Source organism: Charadrius vociferus, unplaced genomic scaffold (genome assembly GCF_000708025.1).
Source record: "Charadrius vociferus isolate BGI_N301 unplaced genomic scaffold, ASM70802v2 scaffold62, whole genome shotgun sequence".
Taxonomy (NCBI): Eukaryota; Metazoa; Chordata; class Aves; order Charadriiformes; family Charadriidae; genus Charadrius; species Charadrius vociferus.
In genome coordinates this window covers 4,914,857-4,941,399 of record NW_009647419.1, presented here as the reverse complement: position 1 = coordinate 4,941,399, position 26,543 = coordinate 4,914,857, and the positions used below count along the sequence as shown (strand labels likewise).

The window sequence follows — 26,543 nt, the reverse complement described above, 5'->3', positions numbered from 1 at the left end:
CCCCCCCTTTTTTTTTTTTTAAAAATATATATTAGGTCAATATTTTGACCTTTTGATAGTACACACAATATTTTCACAGGTTCTTCTGGGGTCTTAGTGCTTTATGACTTGCAAGTTGCGCGCTGCTGTGATTCACTGAAATTGCTTATGACTTAGAGGAGGCTGTCATATTCTCAGGCTTTAAAAAAACCGACTCGATGTTAATTTGTTAGCGATTTGCCTGTAATTTTGCTTGCCCACCAATGCTCTGTGCTTGTGTTATTTTTAAAGCACAGTACACAGACCCTTCCCAAAGCTCTGTGCTGGGTTCCCTTAATTTTGTTTGTGTTTTAAGATTTAATTTGAGCCTACTGACAGTGCGAGTGTATTTGGCATGTCTTCTATTACAAATCTGTAAATCAGGCGCTTGAACTATACTGTTCTGTTGGTGTCTGTTCACTTATGTTTAGATGAAAAAAAAAACAACACAGAAACTTTCATAAATGGCTTTTGAATACATTTTGGTAATACAAGCCAAACAGATAACATACGCTACTTGTAGGAACAAATATTTACATATGACATGTCATTCTCCAAAACCAGGAGATCATCTTTGTCAAACACCTGTTTTCAGTTGGCTGGGTTAAGGTGTGGTTACTTTCCATTTCATGAGACTACCTAAAAATATTTTTTCTTCCTTTTCCTTCCTTGCCCCCATAAGCGTATACTTTAAAGAAGATTAGAGTGTCTGTTTTTGAGAGAATTCATAGATCAAGGTATCATCTGTTTAGCAAATTAAATACAGTTTATTTTTCCTGCTGGCAGGTAGATGGGAAGAATAACAATAATTTATACTTGCTGAGAGAGACTCATTATGTTGGTTATGTATTTAAACAAATAAAGCCTCTAAATTTCTGTATTTCCTCACCCTACAGTTTTGTTTTGTTTTCCTGTTTGCAAAATTAAAGGCTTGCACAGGAGAAGGAGCTGCAACTGCCTGAAGTATTATAAAAAAAACAACCACTAAAACTCAAACAAAACCCCCAAAACCTTTAGCTAGGCAAGAACACTTAGAGAATGTTGTTTTTTTTTAGGGAATAAAACACGTGTGGTACAGTTTGTATAGACCTGGTTTAATTAGGACACCCATGTGGGAAAATGGTGTCACAAGAATGTCAGGATGAAATTTTTGTGGCTTATAGTGGACAAATAAATAGCAATATGTTACTGTCTTTTTTGATTCTTAAAAAAAATGAATGGTCAAAATTAAATTATGATTGCTCAAAAAAAGGATTCTAATGCTATGTTTTAACGTTAGTAGAAGTTTTCCCATAGAATGGAGCGATTTTTTTAAGAATTTATTTCCACAAAAATTTTAAGGGAGAAACATGCTTCTCACTCGCTTTTGCCATAGGCTATATGCCCCCTGTTTCTCATGACATATTTCATGCGTTGTTTCAGGAAATGGTACAGTTGTTGCTGCGCAGCTGGATGTTGCTGAATAGTGTTTCTATGAGCTTGCTGTTCAATCTGTCTGTTGTTCAGAATGGCAAAGAACCCTAATTTTCAGGAAGCTGGTCATCTGCCTACAGGCTACGTCCACTGTAGGTCTTCAGACAGCTTTACTGGTGAGTGGACCAATGTATTTTCTTGAGATTTTAGCTTAAGGGTTTAATGGTATGCCATTTTAACCAGGTTGTATCAAGTGCATTAATACCTATTTTATACGTGTGTTAATAAATAGTCTGTACTTACTATATTGTTCTTTGTGCCGAATTCAAATTATTCCTGCTCTTCTGTCAGAGGAATATGTCTCTAAGCAGAAGATAAAACGTTAGCACTACAGCACTTAAATAATGAGAATGTGTTTGCAGATAAGCAGTGTGTAAACTCCTATATGCTTTAAGTCAAAACACTTTTGGTACTAATTGTTGTTTAGAATGCTGTCATTGAATGGCGTGGTTATTTACCATTAACCAGACTTAACAGCTGCTTTTCTTTTAATCCTTCCACAACAGAAAGGGGTTGGACATGAGACTTAAAAGTTCTGTGAATTTAATTTACTTGATCTTACATCTTCTGTGTCTATAAATTCATACTGCACCATTTACATTGTTATTGGATAATAACATGTACTAAGTATTAGTACATGTATTTTTTTCCTTTTCTGTTACAATTTTCACTCATAGTCAGTTTTGTTATTGTTATTTAGAAGTACAAAGGAACTTCTGTAGGGAGCGTTCTGACAGAATCAAAGTATTTACTTAAGTAATACTCTTTGTATGTTGAAGTATTTACTAAAAAATCCTGTTTCCTGGGATGTTAGCTTATTGTACAAGAACTTATGAGAATAAAACATTTTTGTATAAAAAGACAAGTGTATCTTACTAAAAAACAAACCATATGGTTTGAAACAATGGTATGTTTGTACAGTAGCCTTGCTGTCACAACTACCATGTTCTGTGAGTCTATGGTAATAGAAATTGTAATTAAATTAATATTTTGATGGAATTTATTTAAAGCATAGCAAAATATTTTATGAGGTAATGAATTACAAAAAATTGAAATACAGCTCAAATCCTTTCCAGTCAACTGAGACCCAATTCCTATTTCTGGATAAAATAGCAATGTAGGTGAATTATATTTAAGAAAATTCCCTTTGTGTAATTCTGACAAAATTTGTACTATCTTGATAGGTACAAACTAGATGATGAAGCATGAAGTGTTTCACGGGTATGAAACTATTTGCTCGGAGTTTATAATCCAGATTTATTTAATAAAATTTTTAATTCTAGTAATAGTTTGTTTACTTGCATTTATTTCTAAAGTTTCAGTAGGGTTATCAGTTATGCACACATTTTCTCTTGTTTTATATTTAAAAAATTCCAAATTATTCACGAACAGTTTGTTAAATTCCTTTTTCTGTGCCTGGTATGAAAACAACTCTTGCATGTTTCATTGAAATAGCACTGCCTTTCGGAAGACTCTTTAGTGATAGCCCAGGTGAGGGGGGGCAGTGACTCAGTACCGGTCTTTATTGCAGCTCTGGATTGAGAGTTGTTTAGTAAAGATGTCATAGGTCTTTTGCTGTTGTTGTTGTATTTTCTAGATCACGTTTTTGTATGCCACAACACGTTACAGTTTACTTAAAAGAAATATGGCACACTGAAAACTGTGGGGCTTTTGTTGTTGTTTTTCTAGCCGTGACACACATTGTGTAATATTGCGTCTTGCCTTATGTAATAAGTACTAGGCCGTGTTTTTCACATGCTCGCTGTTGAAGATGGCCACCAAGAAGCGTGGCGTCTGGTGGGGCCTTGGACAGAAGTGATTCTTAGGCCTTCTAACTTAACAGATGCCTTTTGAGATTGTTGCAGTTTTCATGGCGCCTCAAACTCACCGAGAAGACTGTTTTGTTTTGTTTATTTTGTGGCATGAACAAAGCTGCAGCAGCTGGCTCCAGAAGCAGTTAATTAGCTCTGATTACTGCCTGGAAGTAGGTTATGATTCTCGCAAGAGGCTTGTAAATGGGTTGGCCTTTTATTGTGAAGTTGGTTAAGCGTTCTTCTTTGACCACCAGGAAGAGGAAACACCCGTATTCTCTGAATGGAGTGATGTTGTTTGATGACGGAAGTATGCCAGAGGGATCTTCATGAAGGGTTTTGCTAAGCTGCCAGCAGCATCCATCTCTTTTTATCATAAATAAAACTTCGAGTTGCAACTAGAAAAATACATGTTTAGTTATACAGGGAAGTTGTGAGCTCATAGCAGGTTGCCACAACTAAAGCAGTATATTACTTTTTACTTCCTCAAACAAGAAATGTGCACATCCCTTCAAGGGCTGACTGAATTTGGACCATTAATTGGTCTGAAGTTGTGTATTATTTGGTTCTACACTTTGAAGGCGGGACTGCACTCACTGTGCTGCTTTATGTGGAAGAATCCACAATACAGATGAAACATTGGGAATGTGCAGTAGTAAGCAAATGAGTTTGAGTGCTTCTTCAATATATTAGTGTTACCCGCAGAAAGTATGTAAGACACACACGTAGTTTCATGAAGTTGACAGTTTCTAACACTTCATGTCATTCAAGCATTTGAAAGGCTCCTCCACCATAGGCTTATAGCCATTGTGTGAGTCCTGTATTTCCCTATGATCAGCATGTTCTTGTTTGAAATTGACGATTTAGAAGAGTACATTGAACCAGCGATTTGAAGAGCATTAAAAACATCAACAAATTTGTTTTGCAGCTTACACACAGGGATTTCTAAATTTCTACTTTCGTCGCTTGCTGTAGTTCAGGGTCTTGATGTTCATAAGGACTGGCATCATCGGCTTGTTAGAAAGTGTCCCCAGTTCTGTCTTTGCACTCTTCTATACACTGTTTCTTGTTTACAGGGGCTTATGTAACCTTTCGAGGGAAGTGTGCTTTCGATTTTATTTATTTATTTAACCTGAAATGGAAACAGTTTTCCCTTGAACTTTTCACCCTGTCGGCACATGGCAACATCCACAGTGGAAGCAATGTTAGTGTGCAGCTGATGGCATTCCCTTATCTTTGCCACTTTTACAGCCTCACAGTTTTATGCAGGCAGTGCCTACTCTTATTTTTTAGAGGTAAGAGTGGATGAAGGACACAAAGAAGTAGAATGCAGAAAAAATGGGATTAAAAATAGATTTAAAAAACAGAAAGTGCCTTCACTTGTATGTGTAGGAAATACCATAAATGAACTTCCCTATTCAATCAAAATCAGAACTAGCAGAAGAGAGACAGTGCAGAGTTGCTTAATAATGTGCATGTAACTCACACGTAGGTGGGTTACCTGACTGTTGTGAATGAAGATCAACAGCAGCAATTACAGACTTTTGAGGTACAGAAGTCTGGAAGGAGTATCGGGGCTTGGGATGTGCAACTGAATAACAAATACATTTGTTTGCTCCTTTGATATAATAAAAGGTTTTATATTTTGAGGGCATTTAAATTTTACTATTGTCTAGAAACTCTCAAATAATTATGTTGTGGTAAATATTACTGCTCGTGTAAATAGATGCAACTGGAGTGACGCAAATTGTTAATCTTGCTTGTTACAAAGTAAATGTTACTGGTAGCGTGTGTCCCGTAAATCTGCTCAGTGCAGAGCTGTCTTAGCTATTTGTAAATTAACCAGTGCATATGGAAGAAACAGTGTTTTATTATGAAAAACGATAAAAATTAATACTCTTGTGTCAGGATAGAAGATCGACTGTATAGAATTCTGTGTTCCCATGGTTAGGCTGCCGCCAGTATCTCATCCAGTATTGCTGGTTCCAGGCTGTAATGACTACATGGGCACACAGCTTCTAATTCAAGTAGCAGAGACAGCCTGAGGAAAGCTGGCGTTTTGTTCCCATTTGTGCTGTGATCTGTGTTATCAATTTAATATGCTGTACTTTTCTCAAATCTTGTTTTCTATTATTATCACTTTTTTCTACTTTTAGTTTAAAGGGTTTGGGGACCATGTTTCTACGGTATCTTGATTTTGGGTTAAGCATTTCCAGACGTTACAGAAGTGCAAATAATACTTAACCTCATGTGCGTGTGTTTTCTTTTCTCTGTTGGGGTAGAAATGACTGGAAACAGATGTGTGTTTTCTAATAATACTTTTAAAATACAGCTTAAAAATGCATTCATGTCATGAAAGATTAATGCGTTAGCTGTGTGCAGGGTACGGCCTCATCATTTTCCTGCTTCTTGTGGTACGCCATCTTTCTTCAGCACTAAGTATGTGTCCATTTTGAAAAGTGGCTAGTCATTGGAGCGCAGAAGGTGTCTCTGAAAATAATGATGGTTATTATCTGAAACAGCCAACCTCCTTTTGTTTAAAAGTAAACTGAAGTGTAACAATAGAAGCTGATTTAAGACCTAAATTCTCCCGTGGATGCTCTTGCTACTGAGTCTACAGAAAGCCTCTGTTGCTGAAATAAACCGAAACCAACAAAACTAAAACCTCTTGTGAATTAAGAAGTAACAAAATAATTCCACAAAAGATATGACCAATGTGTTAATATATATTGTACATTAGTGGACAGCCTCCTGCTTTTATGACTGAGAGATATTAAGGGATTTATTTTCTTACGTATATGAGGGAACAAGAAGGTGTCAAGAAAACTGAGTGGAAAGGGTAAGAAAATTGAATTGTTCATTGTAAAGCTTTGCTCTTTGACACACTTTGTCTGTTATTTATTAAAAGTTATCCCAACTGTTTATTTTCTCCCAGTGATGGAAAGTTGGTTAGAATTCTGCAAAAATACTGATTTCAGTACAGACTTGGGAGTTAAGACTATGTTTAATTGGTCAAATTATTTATTTTTTTATAATTTATGTGCATTTTAATTACGATAAAATTGCGATAATGGTAACTTAAATTAAAACTGTTTAATTTTTAGTTCCTTTTGTTGAAGGCTTTTGATTTTAAGTAAATGGTTTGACGGAACACCAAGGTGACCCAATTGCCTGAAATATTTTCTGTTGGCTAGAATTGTTGATGCAGTCTGCATCGAGTCCTGTTGTAAATGAACTTTAATAGAAAACCTCTTGGTTTCATTTTTCTTGTAATGTATGGTAACTTACACTGGTTGCTTTTTTGTAATCACAGCTTGATCTTTGCTCTTTTTTAATATTTGTGCCCTTCATAATACTGCTTGTTCTCTTTTTCCCTTTAGGCTACCAATATCACCATCCCTCCAAGATGAGTAACAGCCATCCGCTTCGTCCTTACACAGCTGTGGGTGAGATTGACCACGTTCACATTCTGTCAGAGCATATTGGTGCTCTAATGAACGGGGAAGAATATAGTGACGTTACCTTTATTGTAGAAAAGAAACGTTTTCCGGCACACAGAGTGATCCTGGCTGCTAGGTGCCATTATTTCAGGTGAAGTATAGCTTTTTGTCAGGCTCACAGGAAATTTTCATGCAGATAAGATAAACATTGTTTCTCTATGAACTTTTCAGGGTATAATCATCTGTCCATTGAGTGTGACCTTTTCTGTGTGAATGTTTCCCAGCGCATCAAATCATTGTGTCCAAATATAAAAAGATAAATACCATGTCATGATGTTATTCTTTTGACCTTCATTAAATTGGATTTTGAAGGTAGTTTCACAAATTCAAGAGAAAGATAACTTCAGAACAGAAAAGTTCTGCTGCAAAATTGTTTTGATTTCTCAGAGTATGGGTGGTGTGCTTCTATGGTATATACTCAGTTAGAAAGTTTAATTTGACATGTTTGAATTGAGTATTTAAAGAGGTCTGGCTAATACCAGTTAGAATATATATTTTAAAACTAGAAATAATACCAATACAGCTTTTTTAAGAGCTGGGCATTTTTCAATCTAAATGTAATTAATAGAACTTCCCTGATAATCATCTTCCTGTTAGTTTTGTCAGAGAGATAAGCTAATAACTTAAATGCAGATTGTGTTAACTATCATATTTTAAAAAATAATTGTGAGTACTTTGATTTTTCTCAAGATTCAGGATTTCATCAGAGTTGCTGTGTGTTGGGTTTAGAGTAGGGAATAGAAGATCAAGAATCCTGAGATTTGCTAATTTGCAACTGCTGTTATAGTAGTTTCACTTGCTTTCTGAAAATCTTTCATTTTTTTTTCTTTTCTCATGGATAGCCCTATATTTTAAAAAATAAGGGTACGAGAATCATATCTCAGTTTCTGCTTCACAAGCTATTGTTCAAAGTGGAGATGGAGCAATTGTTGTGTAGGATAAACACATGATGCATTAGAATATTATTCTTGTGCAGCTGCTTGCAGAGCAGCACTTTAAATGCCAAGTATAAGGGTTTTTCTTTTGTAGATTCTTAAATCATATCCCCTTCGTATTCCCCTTGCTGTAAATAGTAATTTATTCCTTTCTCTTTTTACTTTTTGCCTGTTTTTTTGTCAGGATATAAATTTCTCCAATTTTGTCTTCCTTATAGAGCGTTATTATATGGCGGAATGAGAGAATCTCAGCCTGAAGCAGAAATTCCTCTTCAGGATACTACTGCAGAAGCATTTACCATGCTGTTGAAATATATTTACACTGGTCGTGCTACACTACGAGATGAGAAAGAGGAGGTTCTCCTAGACTTCCTGAGCCTAGCACATAAATATGGGTTCCCAGAACTGGAGGATTCCACCTCTGAGTATCTTTGCACAATACTTAATATTCAGAATGTCTGTATGACATTTGATGTTGCCAGTCTTTATTCCCTTCCCAAATTAACTTGTATGTGCTGTATGTTCATGGATAGAAATGCCCAAGAGGTGCTCTCCAGTGAAGGCTTCCTGTCGCTTTCTAAGGTATATCATTTGTTTGCACTTTTTTCCTCCAGGAGGTGTTAATATTAATATGTATGCAACTTCATGATAAAATACTAATGGGAGCACCAAATACAAGTTTATATGTTAGTTAACAGGTGTCATTTTGTACTAGTGAAACTGTGACAGTTGGAAACATTCAAGCCAAGCTGAACTGAAAATCCTGGCAATCTATTCTGAATTTTTTAGGTATTTAATTTTGATCAGTCAGTATAGCTAAATATACTAAATCTAATGGAGTATTCTGAAAGCTGGGAGCAGGCAATTTAATCTTAATTTGTCTTTTTTCATCTGTTCTTGAAATAATGCAATTTGGCTTCTGAATGCTGCCCAGGGGATATAAAGTAAAGATTTGAAGATAGCAGAAGATACTCCATTCTATTAATTTCTTGATACAGGTTGCTTCAGTGATGGGTGATTTCCTACTGTGTAAGCTAAAGCATTCTGGAGATTGCCATGATTTATATTGCTGATTGTCACCACGTTCTGAAATTGTTGTTGGGTGGTTTGGGTTTTTTCTGTGTTGGTTTTGTTGTTGTTGTTGTTAGATGCATAAATATTTGTGTCTGAGTCAGACTGTTCTATGGCATTGAAATTTTGTACTTACTCTGGAGAGGTCTTTAAGCTGGACATAATACTGATAGAGTATTTTCAATTGGTGTTCACATGTGGCATCTTAGGAACCTTGAATGAATGATGGCTTAATTATTATTTTTTTAAAAGTGTTTTTAGTGGAAAAGCTGTGATGGGTCTATTCCTTGAATAAGTACAAGACACTGTTCCGCTGACTAACTTCCTTAGGGAAAAAAAATGTGCTTCTTTTTTCTCTACTGTACTGTCAAAATGTCATTCATCAGGAAGCACATACTTTATGACATCTTTGGCATAACCAGTACTGGTATAAATGAGAGATTTATCCTTTTTTTTAGGCAAAGTCCTAATTATTCTGTTAGCTAAGTGAAAATCAAAAAGCTCTTCAGTTCTTTTTGTTCTCATTGTGCAGTCAGTAGGTTTTCTGCATGAATAAGAGCCACTGAAGTTTTTACCTTCTGATTCTAAGTTTGTACCTAAAGAGAGAGAAAAGGACGGGGGAATCCTAAATACTTAGAAGTGGTTTAAAAAGGTGATTCCAAGCCACACTTTATTTTTCTCATCAGTGTTCTTATACCAGCCTAAGTTTAAAGGAAATCTTTGAACAATACCACCAAATCCCCAAATCACTTCTTATATTCCAAAGTAGATTTGAAGTAGTAACTGGAATTAAATTGCTTTGATTAGTTCCCCACATTTCAATTCTGATTTTTTTCTCCCAGTGGGTTTGTAATATTACCTATTATTTATATGATATATTCTGTAATTCTTGCATAAGTAACTAAAACAAGCTACAGTTTCAGGTAGTCACTCCTTTGGAGATTATTTTTAATAACTACAAGTTAAAATACCCATTAATTTTTGCCTTATTTTAATTTCCTTTTTTTCCTTTTTTAATGAATTTAAATTTGTTTCTGTTTATTTGTGATTTTTTTTGTTTATTTTTCTTTTTCAGGCTGCTCTTCTAAGTATTGTACTGAGGGACTCATTTGCAGCTCCTGAGAAGGACATTTTCCAAGCTTTGATGAATTGGTGTAAACATAACCCCAAGGAAAACCATGCTGAAATCATGCAAGCAGTACGTTTGCCACTAATGAGTCTAACAGAACTACTAAATGTCGTAAGACCTTCTGGATTGTTGTCACCTGATGCCATCCTAGATGCCATTAAGATTCGTTCTGAGAGTCGGGACATGGACCTCAACTACAGGGGCATGTTAAGTAAGCATCAGGTTTTTTATTTGTTTGGGTTTTTCTCATTTAGCGACTATAGTTGTCTGGAGGATATGGTTAATTTGTGCTTTGAGGTTTTATCTATTATTATATGTTTTAAAAAGGCTTACATAATGAAATACCTTGTTATGTACTGTTCTTGACATTTCTATTCCTGAAATAATATTAGTCAACATATTTTCTTGCTTTGTTTCTCAGATATTGCTTAAACATGAATGTTGTAATAAGAGTGTGTTTTCCTAGAGGAAATGCTATTTTTAATAGAGAAACTTTTGCTAAAACATTAAAAATAAAAATTCACTGCAGGATATATGATATTTAAATGGTTTTATGTTGACGGTGACTTGTTTTCTACTTCATGAAGATTTTCATCTTTTCTCCACTACTTTTGATTTTTTTCTTACTCTTTACATGCTTGCCCAAATAGTATAAACAAGTCTTCCAAAACTGTATTAATGGAAGCTTCAAAAGCGTGAGAAGCCTTTCGTTTGACTTTTGTCTGTGCTGTCTGTTAATTCAACAAGAATGTTTAACACTGAGCTTTAGAAAGATATTGTTTGTTTGCTATCTAAGGCGTGATTTATAGAGCCTGTTCCCCGCAGCAAAGAATAAAGTTAAATGTTCTTTGAGAACCTGCACCGTGGTCTGTCAGTCATGCATGGTGAGCCCTGAAGATAACTGCTTTCTCACAACTACATCTCCCCTTTTTTCTCTCTTAGAAGTTACAAATAGTAATATTTAAACATATTAGTTTAATATTAGGATATTGTAAAAGTCTTATCATGCAAGAAATTCTGTTCACAGTGCAGTAGGTAAATTTGAAAAAGTTAAATGGTGTTTTCTGACTTCTTTTTCTGCATATTTATGTCTCAATAATAATATGCTCCTAATCACAAAATTTCTAGCTTTGTCAAAATCATGGCTTTTTAGAGAATTGAGTTTCTGTGTTGTTTTAGTACTAGTTCAGGCTTTTGGGACTTGTTCTGTTTGTGGAAACATTGACAACCACTTGCCATTTTGTAGTTGTGTATTTGATGTTTTTATTTTGTAGTACTACAATACAGTTAAAGTTAAATACTTCAAATTCTGTTCTTTTAATGTTAAACTTAACATCTGTTAAAATTCATACTTCTCTTGCCAACCTGCCTGAAGAATTCAGGAGCAGCTTTGCATCATTTAGCTTTCAGGTTACGTTTTATAGGGTCTCTCCTGAAACAAGACTGTTAAAAATGTCTTTTTAACAGGGTGGTTAATCAATGTATTGTTTTGCAGTCGGAGTTAGGGATCATTATCCCCGGTTATCTTGATGTAGGATCTGTTCCTAGGACATAACAGGTTTATTACTGTGAAATGGTGGCACAGAAAACTTGCTTTGCTGTGTTGGTTCACAGCCCAAGTATCCAAAAGTTTCCTATTTCACTCAGGTTCGTTTAGGTTTGCAGAGTACTGGAAGTTTGTCTGGCTATCAAAATAGCTTGTGTAGCTATGCCACTGTGTGTACTACTCTGCAAATTCATGATGCATCCACATCTTGAGCATTTTATGTGATTTTTGGTTTCCTTCCACTTCAAACAAAAAAACCCCACAACCAGTTGAAATTAGAACAAAAAAAAAGGGAAAGAAAGGGCAAAAAAATTATTAGAGGTATGGTGAGATGTTGGTCATGAGGAGAGACTAAATAGACCAAAACTTTAAAACCAGAAGGAAAGTGATGATTGAATGAGGAAGGTGCAGTAGAATTCTCTAAAATAATGAAAGGGACTGAGAATATAGATACTACATGTGAATTATCACTACTTATTATTACTATAAAAGACCTAGGGGCCATCAAATGAAATGGAAGAAGCACAAGTTCTAAAATGCCTCTTTTTATACTTTTGTTTTTCCTTAATCATGGGTTTGACCAGCAAATGATACTGTCAGTAAGTCTTTGTTCTGACCTAATACAGTTGGTGTTCAGAACATATAAATTGCAGTACGAGAGTGTAAAAATTAAGCAATTTTTTTTTTTTTCTTCTTAGTACCAGGGGAAAATATTGCAACAATGAAGTATGGAGCACAGGTTGTAAAAGGGGAGCTGAAGTCTGCTTTATTAGATGGGGATACTCAGAACTATGACTTGGATCATGGCTTCTCTCGACACCCAATCGACGATGACTGCCGTTCCGGAATTGAAATTAAACTAGGCCAGCCCTCAATAATCAACCACATACGAATACTCCTGTGGGACAGAGATAGTCGGTAGGTGCCAAGTTGACATAAAAAGGGATGGTAATGCATTTAGTACTGGTGGTAATATATCAATGTGAAATATTCATTAAATATTTTATAGGAATGGCATGGTACAGTGTCGGAGATAACAATGACAAGTTTTGTTTGAAAAAAACCCTGTTTTTTTAAAATGCAGTTTTGGTTGCTTGCACACCAGACCATATTTTGTGATACTGTTTTGTGCATACTAAACTACCTCATAATATTTCAATCTATTTTTTATGTTTTCATTAAATAATTCCTATTACTAATGAAAGTTTACATGATTTCAATTGTTTTCTGTTTGCCACTTAGTTTTCAACTGCTTTTATTTCAGTTTGAAAACCAATATTCTAGTTCTTTTGCAGAAACCATATTTTTTACATATTTACATTCCAAACATTGAAGGAATGTTTGTTCGGATTTTTTGAATATATAAAAATTGTTAAGAAACAACACGCTTTGACAATAACTCAGAGATAGTAAAATTGATTTAGAATGTGAATCATGGACTAGCTACAAGACTTATTAGAAGGAACTTCATGGTTAGACTGGTGAAGTATGAACTGTCATGGATGCCTTAGCCAATTTATGCTCAGCTACTTTAGATCGTTATGGAATGCATGAAAGATCAAATTACGCATATTTGAACAACTGAGTGACTGCCTAAGTAGGAAAATTGCAAGGTTCTTTTTATCTGACAAATTGAATATATTAATTTTATAACTTGCAATAACAAAGATTTTACAATTTAGTAGACAGCTCATGCAGGTGTTCTTAAGCAATTTTCTATTAAAAACAATAAAACAAGCTACTTATACTTTTAACACATTATTGCCTTTCTGATAAAAGATTAATTTTATATTACTTCCAGACTAACAGTTTAGAATTGCAAAACAGTTGCATTTTGTTTTCTTAACTAAGCCGTGTTATTTTAGAACCGAGAGTACTAATGTTTTATTGGTTTTTATTTTTATTTTTTGTAAATTAAATTATTTGTAAAATTTGAATTACAGTTATTAAACATTCAAAGCAAACTGCATGAATTTTTACCTATTTAATTGTTTCAAGTAAGTTCTCCTGATTCAGTTCAACCGAAATTTATCCCTCTGCTCCATTCCTTTTGGAAAGACTGAAAAGGAGAACTTTGAAGGTACAAGGAACTACTTCATACAATATTATGCTACTTGTCCCAGAAAGTCAATCAAATTTATGAACCAATTATCAACCAACTTTATAAAATTTGAAAAAGTATTAGAGACATTTTAATAATGAGGAGTTCTCTAGCAATTTTTAGAGAGCTTGTAACTGTTAAAATGCCCCTCATCTGAAAGGCATAAAATGGCAGCTGCTGAAACTTGGGGAAAAACTCTTCTTGGGACAACTTATTAAAAAATTATCTGTTGCTTGGTGCCCTATGCCCTTCCTCTGAAATTTGTAGAACAAACCATTGTTGGTGGCAGAATATCAAAGATCATAGCATCATAGAATCATCTAGGTTGGAAAAGACCTTTAGGATCATCAAGTCCAACCATTAACCTAGCGCTAAGTCCACCAGTAAACGGTGTCCCTGTTGTTTTAGATGGACCTCTACTCTAGAGTTTTTTGTCTTCATAAAGTACTGAGGGTACAGTGGTTTAGGATCTAGTTTCTGACTTTTTTGTTTTTCTGTGGAACTTTTGCTATTGGACTTTCTTTAGCTTCTTATCTTACCTGAATTATCAGGTTTTTTTCCCCAAGTAGCTCAACTGACTTAAAGTAAATGGAAAATGAAGCATTTTGACTGCTTTGTCCAGTTGTGGGCTCCTCAGTATGAGATAGTGATTTGCTGGAGTGAGTTCAGGACACCAAGATGATGCGGGCTTGTACACACGATGTACAAGGAGATGCTGAGAGAACTTGCTGTTTTAAGGGGAGAAGGCTTAAAAGGGGGAACTTACTGTTGTCTTCACTTATTTAATAGAAGAATATAGAGAATATAGGGCCAAACACCTCTTTCAGCTGCGTGTTGAAAGGGTAAAGAGCAGTGGACACGAGCAACAAGATAAATTCGTATTAAATATTAGGAAAAGAATTCATAATAGGGTAGTTGAACTTGGGAGGAGTTTGCCCAGAGCGGTTATGGATGTTGGTCCTTGAAGGTATGCGGAACTTTACCAGCCAAGACCTTAAGGAACTTGCTCTAAGATTGTCCTTGCTTTTTCTAGAGATCCTTTCCAACCTATATACTCTTTTAGTCGAAGAATTGCCAGCCACTTATCTGCATCTTTCTCATGGGATGCATGAGTAATGTCTCCAAAAGAGATGTTTTAGCAACTGTGCAAGCGCATGGTGGCTTGTTGTTGAACATCTTTTTAAACTGCTCATTCATTCTGTCTCTGTGAAGCTCTGGACTACTGGATATCTTTATATAGATAATGTACATTTTTAACAGAACCAACTACAAACTAACTGGTGTGTTTTGCACCTTTGGTTTAGAGGTGTTGTTAACAGATGAATCTTAGATGTAAAAGAGCCAAGGAGACTAGCTGTCCAAATTACCTCTGCAAGAAAGATGCTATCCTTGAGGAAAAAAAAAGACATAATGTTGTGTATGATAATAGAACTATATTTTTGAGGTAATTTTTCTTTGCTTGGCACCTTCAGAAACAAACAAACAAAAAAATAGCATGTTGTCTATGGGTTACAAATTTACATTGGCCTAGTGATGGTTTGAGAATCCCTAAATTCTCACCATACAGAGGACAGATAGTCACTAACTTCTGCATTCAAGCTGCTCAAGCTCTAAAATGCTGGAGCCTGGTTTGTTCAAATATGCATGGGCTTGTAATAATAACGTTGCTAAAACACAGTGTATTTGTATTGGTTGTGAATATTACACATCTGGTTGGTGTGAATGTGAAAGCTGATTATGCAATTGACATCTTAAAGACTCTGCATTACCTTTCTAAGTGCATAAATTGGTATTAACAGTGTTAGTTAACATTTTAAGAATTCTTTAACAATACCACGTTAGGCATCTTACCTCTCTAAGTCCTCGCCAAAACATTGGAAATATTAACAAAGGTTTAACAAAAAATGTCTATGTGGAACTCTGGAAAAGCAACTCTTCTTTTAGAAATCAGTGTGAAAGGAGGGTAAGTGCTAACATGGTGCTGTTGAAATGCCTGTGAATGTTGCAGACCAGTACGTTAAGAGAAAGAAAATATCCTGAAACATATTTCATGATTTTCTGATCCAGAAGGGGAGTTTCTACTTCATTCTAAGTATCACTGTTGTAGGCATAATATGGAAATAGCTGTGGCTTTTAAGTTTTAGTTTGGGTTTGCTTTCTCCTAACAGCAAACTCTAAGCTAAATATAATTGATTAGCAAGAGGAAGGTACAGATTGTGTTGGTGACTTCTTTTATTTTTTATTTTTCATGAGGTAATTTTGGGGTGTGTAAGTAAGTAGTGACAGGCTTAACAATGTATCATAAACAGCTGAAAGGGTCAGAAGTGAAGAAAATCAGTGAGAAAATGATCATAGAGTAAATTTATGATCAAGTGAAGGGTTTGAATTTGCATTTTTGATCTGATCTTTTTTGTTTTTTCTTTATTGATATGGCAATAGAAATAATAACTGTATCACTGGTGTTTTAGATTTATTCCATGCAGAAGGAATACAAATGATTATTTTTATGACTGACTGAGTTGAAAGTCTCCATTGCATTTTTTGAGGGACGACGGTCTCATCTAATTGCGGCAGACTGTGAGTGTTAGGAGTGTTAAGTCATTCTGAACACGTGTCTTAACGTAACTGAATGTTATACAGGTCAGTGGGTAGGAACAAATAGCCTTCTTTTCAGCCCAACTGAAAATCCAGAGGAAAGTGTAAAATTTAATACCCATGTTACGGCTGCTTGTATTCTAACCAGTGGGTTTTGTCAATCCATAGGTCTTATTCCTACTACATTGAGGTATCCATGGATGAGTTAGACTGGATTCGGGTTATCGATCACTCTAAATACCTCTGTCGGTCCTGGCAGAACCTGTATTTTCCTGCCCGTGTCTGCAGGTTAGTTCATCAATGTAATGTTTCATGGCTGTCATTAAATAATTTACGCACCAGAATAAGTTGGTGGATTTTGCTACTGCACTATATATTTCTGATAATGTATGATATACACAATTTTCATCAGCTATCTTAGAAAAAAAAATCAAGTTTGTTTGTCTTGGTGGATGCTTTTTTAATATAAATATAGGTGATAAATTGCAGGGATCCTGTTTTGAAAACTCTGGTGCTTCCATCTGTAACTATCTGTCCTTCTCCTTTTCTCCTGTTTTTTTTTTTTTTTTAATCATATGCACTTTTCCTCTTGCAGCTGATGAATTTTTTTCATTAAGTAGTAAGCATCGTTCCTTTACTGCCAAAATGTTTAAAATGTGTTTACCTACTTGCTATAAAACTTGGAAATGTATTTGTATATATTTTATACATTTCCTGCAGTTGCATTGGAAGAGTGTTTTAAACAGTTTTGAACAAGAAAAAAGGGGAGAGTTAGGACTAAGGAGGTTTGAGCAATGCTTTGTGTAAACCAAAGCAGCTGGGTGGGTTTAGTCGTTATTAAGGCGATGATGCCTTTTTAACTGAAGGTGCTGGGAATTCTGGAAGAAGCTTATGATCACATTGAAGCTGTCTTATTCAAAGACTGAATTACGCTCATTGATAGAGAGGCCACAGTGTGCAGATTCCAAAGATGGTATCATCATTACGTTTTGTGTCGTAAACCCGAAGAGGAAATGCCCTGTATTGTGATAATCATTTTGTAGACACAAACCTTTTCATCAGCACAGCAACTCTTAGAATCCCCAAGGAGGGAAGTGCTTTCTTTTCCCCCAAGAATGATGTCTTTCTGTGATCTTTACTGCTCTGCAACATGGGATTGCTGGCATACAAATGTAGTCTATGGGGAAAGAGGTGCGGGGGGGAGTGTCACTTGTGTCTCTCCTCAGATAACTCTTTCTCAACCTCCCTGTCCTTTTAATAATACTGAATGTAACTGGCTTGAAGTGTATTTTTCCTGATACAAACAAATGCATTCTCCCCTTTTCCCTGTAAGTTTTAAGATTCTGATTTTACTGTTTCCTCTTTCTGAAATGGTTGGTGCTGTCCCCTAGTTTGTGTGCATATTTGATAAATTTTTCTTAAAGGTGTCTGTGATAAATCATCTAGCAATGGTGAAATGCCCTGTTGAGCTTATAGGTGTTTTACATTTCCTGGGGATATTTCTGTGCGTGTGTATGGCTTTAACTTGGTGCAAAGTGGACGGGTTGTTAGTAAGCACAGCTTTTTTTCTTCCATCATGTTAGCGAGAAGATTTGAAGAGATTTGGGGTGTTACAGTGGGACTTCCCTTCATCGTCTTTCAAAAGGGCAGCTGTTCTTTGGCCTCATCCGAAGACCTGTCCAAAAGTGATTTTTCTATTTCAACATCAGTTTATCTGTTTGTCATTCTCCACTCCCCTGTCTTCATCTCTGTGTGTGTGCTGTGTTTTGAGACCATCATTGTTCTGTTTTGGTGAAAGCTCTTTATAGCCTTGCCTGAAAGTGCAGAGAGCAAAGAGCGGAGGGGAGAATGTTATTCCAGAGGTTTAGGTGGTACCTTACCAATTTCTTGGCACAAGAAGACCTCTTGTATATTCCAGCTCTCCGATGATCTCTTAATCCTCTGAAAGTGACTGGCTGTCTGTTGGAGGAGCCGATTATCAGGAGGGAGCTCGTTTCATGTGGTGCTTTTGTATGCATAGCTATATATTATCTACTTAAGTGCATGCACAAGCACACCTGGAAACCTCCCCCTTGCAGTTTTATTTTAGCAGATATTTGAAGTATACAGTTGTCCAGGTAACTACAGCACAGATTTCCTTATCACATAGTCCTCATGGCTCTCATTTTTCCTGTTCTGCTCAATGATCCCCAGTAAACCTGTTATTTTCTATGAATCTCTGTTCCTCATTATCATATCCACAAAGTGGTGGGCAATTCCCTGGAGGTGCAGCTACTTTGAAGAGCGAGTGAAAGAGCTAAAGAGAAAGTCATGTTGAAGCATAAGTTTATGAGGACTTATTGTTAAGGAGCAGTAACCTTAAGGCAATATGAGTTCTCAGTTGTGAGTCAACATGACAATTCAGGGTAGTTCAGATAAGGCTGTTCTGTAATCTCTCTTTACATCAGTGAATTGAAGCTTACATTATATTAAAGGTGCATTTGCTAGTCAATAGTAAAAGTACTGTGACTATAATTTACTGTTCTTTTTATATTTTTTTTTCCCTGTAAGTAAGAAGAAAAAGCTGTTTTAAATGTAATTAGAAACGTAAAATTGCTGACAATTTTTTGAGGAGTTCCACTTTAAGAACTTTGTACTTATTTATTTGTATTAATATAAATAGGTCCAACTTGAATGTTGGCTCTGCTTTAGTCAGGGGCTTGGGCTAGTTGACCTCCAGAAGAGAAATTGAGTGGGGGAGGCTATGTGCAATACATATTAGTATTTGTGACTTCTCTTTGTCTGGCTTTTGACTAATATTCTGTATGGAAAGAAGTAAGCAAGGAGGACTAGATTTATTTTTTTTCTGTCTCTAATTTCAGATTTTTGTGATTATGTATTTAAAATAGTTTTGTTTACTTAAATGAGTTAAACTAGTAGTTATCTCTAGGATAGTAACATACACAAAACAAATCCTAAAATACATAGCAGTTTTTTTGTCGTCTAAAAAGAGGTGGTCTGCAGTGTTGTGAGCACAGATTTAAAATATAAGATAATATGAGATTATTTCAGAATGTATTGTTTTAATGTTTGATATTCTGTTTTCACAGATAAGTTATGCATGCTTATCAAAGGGCAGATATGTTTGAAGTGTTTCATAGGCTCTGTTTAGAAAGAAATTGTTATCAGATTATCAACAGATAATGAAAAAACCCATTTATTTAATTTAAAGATGTAAATGCCTGCCCCATTTTTAAAGGAAGACTGTAATGCAACTCAGCAAATCACTCACAGTTATTAGCAGTAGGCTAATCGATACTTTTTTTTTTTTGCATCTAAAACTAGTTATGTTTTCATATTGCTCAACGGTGCTTCTGCTGTGTACTCTTGGGTCAATGTAGCAAGTCCTACTGCCAAAATTTTCCTGTTCGTGGACAAAAATACTGAGTGAGGAGTGCATTGCAAGTATCATGCTATGCTCTGTCGTCTTGCTATTATTTTTAACATTTATTCCCCTTCTGTCTTAGTAATGCGAATAATAACCTCTTTGCACGCAACCACTTAGGGAACCATGCAACAATTTTTTTTTAAGGTTTGTATGCATTGTCAGTGGAAGATGCTGGACTAAGTATCTTTTCACAGTGCAATTTCTTACTAGTATAGATTTGAGATAGGTGCTGGTTTTTGTTTGTTTGTTTTATTTAAAAAAAAGTTGATTACAGCTCAAAATGCTTTGTGTCATCACTGCATAGGATGACTTCTTGAGTAGTAATAGAGAATTGGAGACTGGGGTTACTGGCTGTGGTTTTTATTTACATCCCTTTTTTCAAAGCTAGGGAGTAGAACATGCCAGATTCTGTACATGTCGTTGAAGGACAGCCTATTTGTGTCTGATACACTAGAGCAATTGTTCAAACATAGATTATAAAGAGAATATAAGCTGTGTAACATTAGGCAAGGTTAGTTGCCTTTTTGAGTTACCTTTCACGTAAATATTAGTTTTGCAAGGTGAGAGCTGTCAAGAGCTGAACTAACATGTTCACCTGAGTTTCAAGAAGCTATTCAAACATTTCCATGGGCATAAAAATTGATGGACTGTATCTTTTATTTGCATGTGTGCAGGTTGGGGGTGGGTTTTTTTTTTTTGTTTGTTTGTTTTTTGGAAACTTTTCACTTTCTCCTAAGTCAACATATCTGTTTTCAAATGTGCAATCAATTCCTCTTTCACACTAGCGGGATGAAAAAAATGCAACCTTCTGGCAATTAGTTGTTAAGTAAAATAAGTAATTTATACCACAATGAATTAAGACCGGTTCAGTCTACTTAGTAAGTAACGTATTGTATTATGGGTATCATAGTCTCTATTGTGACTTTGATTTTTTATTTTTTTTTAATATATGGAGTATTGTGGAATATTCACAATAGTGTAAGAGTTAGGGGCGTTATTGTGCTTCCCATGAAAGATAATTTGTACTTGGCAAAGCTTGTACAAAGTCATCCAAACTGATTAGGCAGAATCAAGTAAGTAATGTGGTAAGATTATTTACATTCTTTTCTTCTTCCTATTTATTACTTGTATGCTCCATTCTGTGTTTTAATGGGTTCAGAATAACTTTGCCATCTATAACTTTTGTCTAGAGTAATGGAAAATGGAAGGGCAGTGACCAAAGACTCTGAAATTCTATCATGAAAAGGAGATGAGAAGATTGTTTATGTTTTCTTACACACAGAAGACGATTTATTTGTGATTTGTAGGATGTAATCTCTGTGGAAGGTGTCCCTTCCTGTGGTGGGGGAGTTGGAACTAGATGATCTTTAAGGTCCCTTCCAACCCAAACCAATGATTCTTTGATTCTATAATTTAATCTATATACAAGCTAATTTGTACAAGGAACGTTATTTCATAGGCATTGAAGCTTAGTATAACAGGTGAGAGGGTGCCGCTGTATTTTGAGGCTGGTTTTTTTTAGTAAGAGAAAATGCTAGGTATAATACCTGGACTTTTTATTGACATAATTGTATTTTGGAAGGACTTCTAATTTTTGTTTTAAATACTTTTAGAAGACATTATTCCACCACCTTTAAAAATTGAACAGCCTTATACTATGCAGAAAAAGCAAATAAGAGAGCAGGATTACAGGGTAATTTATCTTTTAATATGATACTGTATTTTTTATTTTTTTTTTTTAGAATTTCTTTAGGTCCTAGTTTCATTGTTTGCACTTATATAGCAATTTTCATGTAGATTTGAAGACTTTCTTTAGAGGGAGAATGGGAGACGGAAAATAGTCATGTAAGCAGTTTCCTGTCAGAATTAGGAAAAAGTGTCAGGTTTGTTATCCTTGTGTGGTTTGTTACTGATTTTTTTAAGTGAATACTTTTCTTTCCAATTTCCAAGCATTTTTAATATGTACCTGTTAATTAAGCCAACTCTTTACTCTGTCATTAACCTGAAAAAATGAATACCATCTTCTGGATTGTGTTAAAAAGTTAACTCTTTCTTGTATAGCACTTAATCCATAGTCCTGACAATGTTGAATCTTGTTGTGTTTCAAGAAATCAGGGATAAAAATCATAAAAGAGCTGCCTTTAGCATATTTTTCATAACCCATGTGGATATCAGTTTCAATATGGGTAAGTTTAAAAAAAAAAAAAAAGAGGCAGATTTTCAAATCAGGATAGTCAGAGTTGTGATTCTAAGCCATAGCTCTTTTTTGGGGGATAAAAAAAGTGCAAATACAGTAAATGAATGTTAATACCTCTAAAGATCTTTAAACAGGAAATGCTGGGTTTTGTTTTATCCTTCTTACTTTTTTCATCCTTTCATTTTTGTTTTGTGGCTTCATCCTTTTACTTTGTCCTAGACCACAAATTTTGAAGAATTTCATTAAAGACCTTATAAGAAAATGAAAAATTTTGGGAGGACTCCAAATAAGTCAAATGTAACCACAAGGTGTCACTATAATAAAAGACTTAATTTCTTTCTGTTAAACTCCTTTAGTGCAATTGTTATTCCCAGTGTATGTTGTGCTTGTGTACTAAACTTCCCAGATTTATGGAATCATTCTGGTTTGCTGTTTTTGCTATAGGGAGAGCAAGTACAGAGATGGTACATGAAATCAGAAGGAAACTCTCAATTCATTTTCCATGTTTCATCTGACATTGGATGATGATGAGTTTTAATTGGGGGAGTATTTGCCTAACCAGACCAATTTATGATTTGAAAAGCAATGCTATTTTGTCAGTAATACCAGAATTTGAAAAAAATTATGAGAGGGAAAGGGGTCAGTTTTTATCTACATTTGCTAGTATTTTATTGTCTTATGTCTTCTTGAGATATTATAATGTGAATAATCAAAGGGAAATATTAATTAATTATTACTGCATAAATTTTTGGTCCTAAAGCATGTTTCTATTAAAAGAACTGATAGATGCCTGTAGAATAATGCTGTAAATGCAGGAAATTATTTAAGCATATTCTTTTTCCTTTTTTTTAATTTGGTTTAAATTGAAAAATGTTGAGGTTTTCTAATGCTACTAGGTTGAATTCATAGACACATAGTATGTCTAAGTGCTTTGTGTTTCCCTTTAAAGTACTTGGCTGCTGTTGAAAGCGTGGTATAGAATTATTTTTACTTTAGAAGGTGTACTCCTGTATTAAATGTATTTATCAGTGCAGAAAGAATTTCTTGCCTTTCCTTTTATTAAGCATTGATGATATTGGGTGATTTTTTTGTTCAGTGCTTCAGCAGTTTTGCTACTAATGATTACACCATTTGTAATCCTCTGCCTGAGTGAAGACAAATTAAATTGTAGACTCTGTCTCCTGAGCATTGAAAAAAGCAAAATATAAAAAAAGTAAATGTTTCAGTACTAATGCAGTTCTAAACCAAGAAATGTTGGTAGTTGTGCACAATTATTTTCCAGGTAGTAACATGTGAAGAGATGTGATTTTCAAGTAAAGGCTAGAAAGGATTTTTTTCTTTAGTTCTTTTCTTGGTCAGGCAGCCTCAGACACCTGTGCTTTATACTGGTGATGGTGCAGTCATTTTATTTTTCTTTCCACTTGGGAGAGTCACTCATTGAAATTTGTTGCTGATTAGGCAGCAGTGTCTCACTTTCATCCTTACCAGTAGGTCTCTGACATTCTTGTCTGTAGTAGATACCCATTTTGCAGTTTTCCTGTGCTTGGTGGAAACTTAGTGATAATAATTTATCACATATAATTTATGCCAAAAGGCATTCTGAATGTGGTTCAATTTAAAATGATGTTGAAACAAGTGAGGAGTTAACTCTTGAGGAAGAAGCAGTTGAAGCACTGTCCCAGGTACTTGAGCTAAACTGAGAAGAAAGCAGTGTCTGCGGATCTAATTCGGCACTGGCTTTTTTAGCAAATAATTCTGCATCCTCCTCCCCCCCCCCCAAGTAGAGAATGGTGGTGTTTAGAAGAAGCATGCAGACATCCAAAACAAGCTTTTGATCATTCTTTTAACTTAAAATGCAACCCTACTACATCACTGACCTAACTGAAAGTTGCTGGCAGGAGCTCTGGTAAGGTCTTCAGTCAGTCTGAAAAGAATTCAAAAAATTTTTCGTCACTGAGTTGTTAATATCCTTACAAAATGACTTCTTGCAAATGGAATGATTAAACTTGGGCAACTGAAACCATCTTTACCTTAGTTACCACACTTGTGAAACACGAGTGGTTGCATAGGCAACGTGTTGATTAGTTATTTTATTTGTACTGTGCTTCTACACAACAGTCAGTGTTTCCCGATATTTTATTTCTGACTGTGTGGTTATGCTGACGTTTCTGAGTTTAAGAAAAAAAATAATCCCTTGCTGCACAATACAAATTAGCTTTTCTTCATTTCTGGATAACTGATAGCTTAAAATATTTTCCTAACTCTAATACTGTATTACATGCAGTGATAATGTAATGTCCAGAGATAAGTAAAAATTATCTTCGCTTGTGTTACAGAAACATATTATTAAAAGAAAGCAATTTTGAAATGACACTCCAGGCCTTTGAGGGTGTTCACTGATGTTATTTTCACAAATCAATTATCACTGCAGGCATGCAGTTTTCTTTTTTTTTTTTTTTTTTGTGGGGGGTGGGTATGGGGAGAAGAGCTAATCACTCTTTCTAGTAGATCATACTGAGGAATCTTTATTGGCATGTTCCTGATACCTTGCTTTTTAACTTTGTGAAATACAAGGAAATTATTTCCTGAAGTTTCCATTTTAGTGACTAGGTGCTGCTTGATTATCTTTCTATCTAACAGTGTTTAAACATCTTTTTTTCCAGTGTATGTTCAAACTATCATTTTTTTCTTTTCCTAAGATAAGGTGATAGTCTCAGATTTTTCAAACTATGTAGATCATCTACACAGGATCAAGAAAGCTATTGCTTCATCTGGGACAGAGTGTTTATTGATTTAAAAGATCCCTTTCTTCATTTCAGGTTATGTATACTTTTGATCTTAAGAATACACTTCTAATACCAGCTCCAAATGTGGTCCTAGTGCTATAGAAGCTCATTTCTCTACAAGCGTAATCAATAACATTTTTCATCAAGAACTTTATCAAAGGAGCTTTTTTCTTCTCAAATTCCTTCTCTGTCTCTGCCATAGCAATTTCAGTTAACCTAAGCTAAAGAGCCCAATGCAGCTTTGAGGAAAAGCAAAAAAGCTAGTGTGCACTTAAGCTGTCGATGACAACGTGCCAGACAGCTCATCCTCTGAAAATGAGTATTTGTCTGAAAAAGTGTGTATAGAGGGGTCAGTATGGCTTGTTATAGAAATACCTGAGAAATGTGAGAGAGCCTGCCAATCCAGTTTGCTGGATATGAATTATAAAAAAGTATAGTACATTCTTTTCTTAATTTTTAGTTTATAGTTTAGAAGAAACAATTAACTTTTGAAGAGATCTAGAGTACGTATTTTTCATGTTTGACATTATAAACATTTTGGGTTTATAGTATGGTTAGAATTTCTATGTATTCTGAATTTTGATGTATTCATTGTGAGTTTCCTAAAGTGTAAATTGTTTCTAGATCTGTTTTCAAGCTGTTTCACCTCATAAGAGGTGAAAATTATCAGTAGTTATTCAGCTTGACCGTGATACATAGATACACCTAAACACTAAATTATCAAATTGTTCATGGTAATTTTACATCAAGTTGTATTTTAGAGTTAATGTTGCATAAGACAAATCTGTGTTTGAAAGGCATCTTCAACACTCTTTTTCTTTAAATCCTTTTCTGTGATTTCTGTTGCACTCCAAGAGCTAGAATTAACTGTGAAAACTTGCCATATATATTTACAAAGACAGGCTTTTACAAAAGGAAATGTCGTTTTGCCAAATTTGTAAGAATTCTGGTTTATTTTAGCTTGTTGATCAGTGATGGCCATCTGTTGAAGTTGTTTGATGCCACTGTAGAAAGCATTTCTCTTTTTCCCCATTTCTCAGCAGATAATGGGCATGGATTGTTGATGTGTATCTGAAACACTGTACCACACTCACAATTGCACATTATGAATATTCAAAGTGTACATGTAAAACCAAATAATACACTTACGTGGATTCACTTTTCAGTTTCTAACTTGATAAAGCCATCTGTCAGCCAACGCTAGGCCAATCTCAGTTGTGGAATGATTTGGATGACATTAAAAATTTTATACTAAAGCAGATTTGTCTGGGGTTAAACTTAACTTGAAGTTTGCGAACAAAGGATCATCTTCTGTGTAGCACTTTTTAAAGGTATAAATCAGCATATGAATGGGAAAGCCATAAAGTAAACTGCTTTTTTCAGATTCTTTTTTTGCCTCAAAGGAAGCTTGTGGAACTGGTGTTGAACTCAAGCTTCTTGAGCTTGGACTCTACTTGCTTTTTCTCATCTCAGTTTCAATTGGGAGTATTAGGCTTTTAAATAATTTTCTATTTACCCCCTAATATGGAAGAAGGTAGAGGACACAAACAGTTGAAAATGAAAAATGAAGCTGAAAAGACCAGTAAATAAATATGAATAAATTAGGTGCTATAGAGAATCAAATTTATAGGAAATAAGATATGTTAATGCGTGCATAAGCATCTTCATCTGACAGCAATGAGTGAATGAAGGAAAAAAAACAATGGAAGAGGGATCACACAGAAAAAATACATCGTTTGGGGAAAAAAAAAATGGTGCAAGTGAAAAATAGTTTAAAAGATAGTGTTTTTTACAGTAGGGATAATTGTAGGAAAACCATGTGTGATTTATCATTTTCAGGCTGCTACTGGAAGCAGTTATTGTATTATTTGTAATGTCTTCTAAAAGAGACAAAGAATGATGTTTGTAAAACACCAGATTCTCTATTTGGGTTTTGATTTTTACCACGAAGCAA

General features: G+C 35.0%; 1 protein-coding gene across 1 annotated transcript in view; it reads left to right on the top strand.

Annotated features, from left to right (window-relative positions):
- The first annotated feature begins 1,430 nt into the window (after window positions 1-1,430).
- Window positions 1,431-26,543, top strand: part of BTBD9 (BTB (POZ) domain containing 9) — a 124,588-nt gene continuing 99,475 nt past the window's right edge. The window contains exons 1-6 of the mRNA XM_009880422.1: window positions 1,431-1,607; window positions 6,683-6,893; window positions 7,956-8,319; window positions 9,884-10,148; window positions 12,182-12,401; window positions 16,348-16,467. Coding sequence (XP_009878724.1) covers window positions 1,526-1,607; window positions 6,683-6,893; window positions 7,956-8,319; window positions 9,884-10,148; window positions 12,182-12,401; window positions 16,348-16,467 — 1,262 coding nt within the window. The 5' untranslated portion in view covers window positions 1,431-1,525. The remainder of the gene's footprint in view (window positions 1,608-6,682; window positions 6,894-7,955; window positions 8,320-9,883; window positions 10,149-12,181; window positions 12,402-16,347; window positions 16,468-26,543) is intronic.